The sequence below is a fragment of the Pygocentrus nattereri genome, chromosome 6, assembly GCF_015220715.1.
Source record: "Pygocentrus nattereri isolate fPygNat1 chromosome 6, fPygNat1.pri, whole genome shotgun sequence".
Taxonomy (NCBI): Eukaryota; Metazoa; Chordata; class Actinopteri; order Characiformes; family Serrasalmidae; genus Pygocentrus; species Pygocentrus nattereri.
Window position 1 is genome coordinate 28,029,982 of NC_051216.1, and position 8,419 is coordinate 28,038,400.

Here is an 8,419-nt window from a genome sequence, read left to right on the forward strand (position 1 = left end):
CATGTCTCAACTCATCCTAAAGATACAAAGGATCCTCTAAGGAGTGCTTGGTCACTCCAAACAATGCAGTTGCACTGTTTCTCAGCCCAAACTTGGCACTGGGTGTGATGATAGGCTCACACATGGCTGCTCTTAAGAATCACATTTTGTTACTTGTGCTTTTATATGGAGATGAAACAAACTGTTCAGTTGAATTAAACAGAATTAAATGTCATACATAACAGAAAGGCCAAACTCAGTATTGGTGTTAGTTTGTATAATTTAGAGTTATTGTTCATATAGGCCATCACTAAGATGGTGTCCAGTTGCCCAACTTCTTGAGCAGCATGTCTTGAGTCTTTGATTAGTGGAGGTGTTCTTTTGAAGCATGTTTTGCCTGAGGCCTTAGAGGACAATGCTGCACAATACCACAAGAAGAAGAATCTCAGAAACTGAATACAAAGTGTGAGCTCAAATAGATTTATGTGTATTTTTCTGTCTGTACTGGGGTGACTCTGCACTGCCCTCGACTGAAGCTGCACTTCCACACTCAAAGAATCTCATATGCTCAGCCGGATTTGATCTCTGATTGAAAAGGCAGGATTTGGCACTGAGTGATTGCATTTTTTTTTGCATATATACCAAAATGTAATATGAAAAACAAATGATTTTCTCAGTACATGATACATGTAACAATAGTTGTTTTTTTGTGGGTCTGATCAATTGGAAGTTACTAATTACATTTTTACTACTCAATCTTATCCAGAGTGACTTATTTTAATGTTTTAATCATATTACAGATGTGGACAAATGTAATATTTAGAGTCTTGTCTAAGGACTCTTATATAATACATAGTGTGGTGTGCTTTTGTGGGCGGGGAATTGAGCCTCAATTGTGTGAAGAGCAGAGGTGTTGCCCACTATGCAATACTAATCCTATGTGTAAAACATATATATTTGAACTAGCCCTGTGACCAGAAGGTCACTGGTTCGATCCCCTGAGCTGACAGTACGTGACTGAGGTGTCCTTGAGCAAGGCACCTAACCTCCAACTGCTCCCCAGGCGCTGTGGATAGGGCTGCCCACCGCTTCGGGCAAGTGTGGTTACTGCCCCTAGTGTGTGTCTTCATTAATATGTATGTGGTGTTTCACTTCATGGATGCGTTAGATGGCAGAAGTGAAATTTCCTAATGACTAATAAGGGTCACTTAATCTAAATCTAATCTAATAACATTAAATTTTCAGTATGTAGTGTGTTCATCCTTTACATTTATTACAGCTTCCATACTTTTTGGAAGACTTCCTTTCAGTTTATCAAGGAAATCTGCAAGGGTATTTTTACATGCTTTCTGTAAAAACATATGAAGTTCAGTCTTAGAAGTGTGCTGCACTGTCATGATCTGCAAATTTATATTCATCAGTCCGTAAAAACTTACTCTACATGTCAAATGTCCAGTTTCTGTGTACCAATGCATTTTGTTTTTGCCTATTTCTATTCTCAGTAATAGCCTCTACACAGCTACGCAACCTTTAAAGCCCATAGCATTGAATTGTCTTCTCACAGTGGAAGGATGGACAGAAACACCTGTGGACTTTTTCAGATCTGAAGCAAGAGTGAAGCTTGATTTTCTCCTCTCTCTCAAAGTTTAAAGCTTTAACTACTGTTCATCTGATGGTGACAGATGTGGTGGCCACCAGGTCTTGTTAAAAAAGATATTGAACTCTTTTATTCAATAAACCAGTGGTCTCTGACTTTTTTACACAGTACTGTACATCTGTTCAAGGGCCAGTTATGTTGTCTTGAATATAAAACTCACAATCTTCTGAGAATGAGGTAAAATCTCAGACAGCCCTGTAATGTGGGAGCCTCTTCTAAACTACTTTGAAGGCAGAGAGCGTTATAGAGAGAGCACAGATGGGGAACAGAAGTGAGAAAGTGTATGACAGAGATTAATGACACTAGGTATTTAGGGAATAGCAGGTATTTACTGTTCACGACCTCCTCCACACAAGGCATATGTTAAGTAGCTTGCATTTTAATCAGTGAATAATTCTCATTACATTGTGATGAGACAATGGGGAAACAAATCATGTCAAAGAAACCTGTTAAGTATAACCATATTGTGTGCAAGCGTGTTTGGATGTGTATTTGTGAGCAGGGTTAACACAGAGAGCTCGTTAATTAACACCATGTTGGTTAAGAGCTTGGTGACATGCTGTAGGTAGCAGTAATTAACCTGTGTCAGCTTTTTATGATGCTGGACGGTGCACTTATAGATAAATCCACAGCCCATCTGTCTTATTGTTTTTAATTTGCTTCTGGAAAATTCTTGACAATACCGAGCACTCTGTTTTATGGGGGCTACTAATCCACAGTGTGTGTCTCTGCACACAACAGTGTGTGTGTGCGCAATGTATATGATGTTGATGTTTCTGTGTTTGTTTCCCTCTGTAGTTGTGCATAAACATGCTAAATGAGCGGATTCAGCAGTATACCGCAGAGGTGCTGTTCCAGCAAGAACAGCAGGAGTGTCTGCAAGAGGGTGTCACCATGGAGACGTTACGCTCCCCTGCCAACCAGCCAGCGGTACTGGACTTCTTCTACCAGGTACAGAGAGAGATAGTGTCGATGGGGAATGAAGAGGAGAAATGGCTGTATTTTCATCAACAACTGTATAGAGAAATTAGCCTCCTTTAAATTTATCTGATATTTTGGCTGTGATGCATTCAGAGATGTTAGAAATGTTCCCTTTCAGGCCTTTCAGATCTGTCCCCAGAGCAGCTGGAAAACATGCATATCCACTTTCATCGCTGTAAAATTTATCAGAATTAGAGCTTTCTGTGTACTACAGTGTTTTCTGTCTGTTCAAGACAATTTGTTGAAGGACAATTCTGCTTTTATTGTTAATTGGGTCATTACAGTGTATACAGTCATATGCAGAAGTTTGAAAGCCATGGTCAAATATGTTCTTTTTTATATGTTGTTTTTCTATGTGAAAATAAGTTAACACATCCTCTACAGAGAAGATTTTGCGTTTTTCTGCAAGTTTTACTCCACAATTTGTATGTGTACGTGTATGTGGTGTTTCACTTCACAGATGGGTTAAATGCAGAGGTGGAATTTCCCCATTTGTGGGATTAAAAAAGTACCACTTAATCACTTAACTTAAAATGTACAGAATCTACATATCTGTAGATGAACTATACAAACTCAACAAAAAATATAATAAAAACATGACTAAATGGCGCACAAACTTTTGCATATAACGGTATATATTAACGGTATGATAAATTTTCCATGAGTGTTTTTTCTCCAACTACTGTTTCTAGAATGAACAAGTTTGTGATGTGATGCTACTGGGCAGGAATATTGTTGTATCTATTTAAAACTAGGCAGGTTAGAAATGACAATTACACTAACGTTAGCTTAAAAAGTAAATAAAAAACTACACCTTATCTATCCCACCAATGTGCTCTTGCACATGCATACAAAATATTTCTAATTCAAAATTGATAACATACCTTTAGTTGGTATTTTGGACCCTTCACTAAATACTTGATACAAAAATACTAAATACAAAAACTGAATTGTGCTATGAGTTCTTGTATCTCGTATTTTTGAATAATTATTCTCCTTTAACTGCAGATACTGCAGTCTTCAAATGAACAGATTCAACAGTGTGCAGAATGACTGTGCTTTGGCTCCTGCCTCCTTTATAACAGCACAGTTATCCTGCAGTAGGGAGGCCCACATATTAACACACACACTATATTGCCAGAAGTATTCTCTCGTCTGCCTTCACACGCATATGAACTTAAGTAACATCCTATTCTTAATTCATAGTGTTTAATATTTACAGGAGTGTTTATGGGAATTTTTGACCATTCTTCCAGAAGTGCATTTGTGAGGTCAGACACTGGTGTTGGATGAGATGGCTTGGCTCACGGTCTCCGCTCTAATTCATCTCAAAGGTGTTCTATCGGGTTGAGGTCAGGACTTTGTGCAGGCCAGTCAAGTTCTTCCACACCAAACTCTCTCATCCATGTCTTTATGGACCTTGCTTTGTACACTGGTGCGCAGTCATGCTGGAACAGAAAGGGACCATCCCCAAGCTGTTCCCACAACTTTGGTAACATGAAATTGTTCAAAATCTCTTGGTCTGCTAAAGCGTTAAGAGTTCCTTTCATTGGAAGTAAGGGGCTGAGCCAAACTCCTGAAAACCAACCCCTTACCATAACCCGCCCTCCACCAGACTTTACAGAATGCAGTAAGACAGATACCATTCTCCTGGCAACTGGCAAACCCAAAATTGTCCATCAGATTGCCAGATGGAGAACTGTGATTTGTCAGTCCAGAGAACACGTCTCCACCACTCTAGAGTCCAGTGGTGACGCTTTACACCCCTGCATTTGACACTTTGCATTGCACTTAGAGATGTAAGGCTTGGATGCAGCTGCTCGGCCATGGAAACCCATTCTGTGAAGCTCTCTACGCACTGTTCTTGAGCTAATCTGAAGGCCACATGAAGTTTGGAGGTCTGTAGTGATTGACTGGAGAAATTTGGTGACCACTGCACACTTTGTGCCTCAGTATCCTCTGACACCACTCATTTTACAAGTTGTTGTCATTCCAAATCGGTCATTCCGCTTTGTTATAATACCACTGTCAGTTGACTGTGGAATATTTAGTTGTGAGGAAATTTCATGACTGGACTTTCACAAATGCACAGGTGGCATCCTATCACGGTACCACAAGCCTGTATCACTGACCTCCTGAGGGCAACCCATTCTTTCCCAAATGTTTATAGAAGCAGTCTGCATGCCTAGGTGCTTGGTTTTATACACCTGTGGTCATGGAAGTGATTGGAACACCTGAATTCAATGATTTGGATGGGTGACTGAATACTTTTGTCAAAATAGTGTATATACATGCACATGTACCCTCACTGTTCATTTTCAGGGTGATGATGCTGTTAGCCTTTTGCAAAACATGACTGATCTATGAGTCATAGAAATGAGTCAGTCCTTTGTGAGGTTAAGAGTGATACAGCATTTTTCACAGAAACAGACACACACAACACACACACAATCTCTCTCAGCTCTGTTGCTTACAGCTTACTCCTACTGCTTCTGCACACACACACAGCACACATACAATTATACACTCTAATATTTGCTATATAAAAGATTTACTTTCAACTGTCCTTTTTCTCTTTCTTTTCTCCTATAAGACACTGTGCTTTTTATTGCTGCGTGGCTGGTAGCCATTCCTAAATCTGTTATATATCTTGCCTAAGAGTTGGTGTTTGCACAAGACAAAGAGTTGTTTTGTGTTTCTAAGAATGCTTCCATATGGCATGTGTTTATAGAGCGCTGTTTCCTTTTTGGGGGATGGATAGCAGGGAGATGGTAATAGGAAACACTTTAGATGAAGGGGGTGATATAAGCATTCATAAGACTCTACATGAAGCCTCTATAACATTTTACTGAATGTTGCAAATCTTTTGCTTGTGCCTTCATACAACATTTATTCAGCAACTATGTTATCTTTGAGATTACTGTAGAATAGTACTGCTTATCTTCAGACAAAAGATGTTAATGTTAAATAAAATTCTTCTTTCACAGCCATAATAAACCTGAGTCCTTCTGTAGTCTGTATCATGCCTATATTAGGAACTGCAGGTTTAAACAGTTTTTTTCCCTGTGCTGAGCAAAATGTGTTGTATTTTGTTCTGTGTACATTTTTACCATGAATATCACCCTATCCTCTAAATTATGAGGTGGTTTAATGGTTGAAATAGAAATAATGCTACTTGCTTGCTGCACACAAGCTAACACTGCTGCACATTGAAATGTAAGTAAGCCTGATATTCAACATTGTCATAGTCCAACAATAGCTGCTTAAACTCTAGGCTGCTACTATCAAAGCAATTGTACTACCACATATGACACAGACTCCTGTTTTATTTGTGTTGTATTTTGTTGAGATTGCCAGTCTTAAGATGTCAGTTTAGTGCGTAGCAGTGTTAGCTTACTTGTAGCCACTATATTTTAACTCTTTACGACCTCATACTTCAGAGGATCCAGTGACATTTGTGGGCAAAATATACACAAAAGTTTTGATTTTCCCAAAGAGTTCCTTATGTGAATATGACACCTACAACATATTGATGATTTCATAACTGGCTAATAAAGAATATTAACACCATCAAACAAAGACCAATTCATTGTTAGAACAAAACATCATATCTCAAAAATGGTAACTTTTAAAGGAGAAGTAGAAAAATATTCTTAATCTTTAATTTACATTAAAATAACAAGATGCAACATTTTTTCCTGTTACTAATGAAATTCCTCTTACTATCTGTGATAATGTCAGTGACTAGTCTATGTTAGCAGATGTATGCTGAATAAAAGCCTTATAAAGGAACTTGGAAAGAGTTTTGTGGAGCCTTCTTGAAGAGTGCTATAAATGCTTATCACCCCACTTTCATCTGCAGTGTTAAGTTTGTGCGATTTGTCTGGACAATAGTGAATTAATTTAAGCATGTGTGAAAGTAAATGTCAAAAGTGTTAGACTGTTTTATTTACCCTCTGTTCTACTTTTGCAAACTTTTGTTGGGGAGCTAATCTCACTGACCAATCACAGTCATCTTTGCTATTGGCATGGTGACAACCAAGATGACTAATGAGTTGTGTTCCTGGCCAGCAACTGAAACTTGACCATTTGACCAGTGTCAAAAGGATTAGCTTACGCTCTGCTTTGTCACAGATTGTGCTAGTATCTCCAAAACCAGCTCAAAAGGGGCTCAAACTAGGCCACAGACAGTTGAGCATAAAGCTCTCATAAAATTTTAGCTCCTGAATGAAACGACAAAGCTCTCAGCAGTACTTTAACTTTTCCCAAATGGGCAAAGTCATCTGCCTATTCCATTTGTTCAGGCAAAATTCCAAACCAGAAAAATCATGGAGTGTCTGGTGTGTAGTTTTGGTGCAAAAAATGATGTCTGGATATTTAGCATTTTCATGTTATTTATTTGCATTACATTTAGTTTGTAAAGGCCATTATTGTAAAGACAATTAGGAATCCAGTTAATCGAAATCAGAATCCTGAAGATGGCTAGGTTGCCTATATATTTGAGACTAAGAGACTTTAAGGAAAAAACCTGTTGTGTGTGTGTGTTGTAGAAGCCTCAGGGCATGCTGTGTATGCTGGATGAGGAGAGTCAGTCTCTCAGGCCATCTGAGCTCAACTTATATAAGAGACTGCAGACTCAGTTGGACTCCACTGCTATTGATGCTGTCTCACTCACTACCAAGGATGGCAATGGTAACCCCCCACCCAAAGACCAAGGACCCTCCTTCACAGTCACGCACTATGCTGGGAAGGTGAGCAACATAGTTATAATTATATTATAACACTATAACACTAGTTATAATGATACCTAACAGAATTTGTCGGAACCTGACCATTACATAAAACTATACATTTCTAATCATAGAACATAGAACTAGTGACAGTGACTGCATCACTGATGAAGAGTTTACTCTTTTTTAAATATTGTTTATCAGGAATAAGAACATTATATTAAAGCTGCACTACTTGGAAACAGCTCTGGTGGAAATGTGTAATTGCACACAACATGCGGAAGAACGTTTTGTAACATATGCTTCGGACGCCTTTCCGATTGTGAGCTCTTTGAAAGAGTATTGGAAGAGAACTTGGCTAGAACGTTCTGAAGAGCATGTCTTCTAAGGATGTCAGTGTATTATCTCCTGTTGTCATCATAAACTCATCAGTGTAATGATGATTTTTGAATTTGAGACCTAAACATCGAGCCAGAGCTCCTTTCAGTGCCTGTGCATGTGGCCTTAATATGTGAAGATGCTTGGTGTGGTCCGAAAAAAGTCCCACAAAATCAGAGCCATTCATGCTTTACATGTTGACTTACAGCAGCCCACAGACACCTTATATTAGCCTGTTTTGTTTTTTTTTTTTTCTCCTGACTAAGGTACTTAACAAAAAATTGCTTAGTGCAGCTTTAAATAAGTTGTCTTTTTACAGATGTATTTATCTGCTGATAACTTTGAGCCACATCCCAAAAGTTTTTAGTCTGGGAAAACTGTATACACACTAATGTGTTGTTTTCATGCTGGCCTTGTGGACTTTAGTGAGCCTTAACACCACAAGATACGTGCCTCCTGCATAACAGATAAAAATTTAAGGTAGTAAAATTGGGGGAAAAATAAGGCAGGCACAGAAACTGAAGCAGTCATAAATCCAGGCCAGAATCTGAATAAGACAGGAGAGGGTCCATGAGAAACGTGAATAAGAAGTATGAGCCTGAGCCTAAGAGATATTTGTAATATTTGAATAGTCAGGTTTTGTTAGTTCAAACATGCAACCTTACAGCAGCTCCTTCTGGCTGCCATGTGATAC

At 38.7% G+C, this 8,419-nt stretch overlaps 1 protein-coding gene across 5 annotated transcripts in view; it reads left to right on the top strand.

Annotated features, from left to right (window-relative positions):
• myo16 (myosin XVI) overlaps positions 1-8,419 on the top strand; it is a 226,034-nt gene that overhangs the window by 162,425 nt on the left and 55,190 nt on the right. For all 5 annotated transcript variants that reach the window (XM_037539483.1, XM_017704691.2, XM_037539482.1 and 2 more), the window contains exons 22-23: positions 2,435-2,587; positions 7,168-7,368. In XM_037539483.1, the coding sequence (XP_037395380.1) occupies positions 2,435-2,587; positions 7,168-7,368 (354 nt within the window). The remainder of the gene's footprint in view (positions 1-2,434; positions 2,588-7,167; positions 7,369-8,419) is intronic.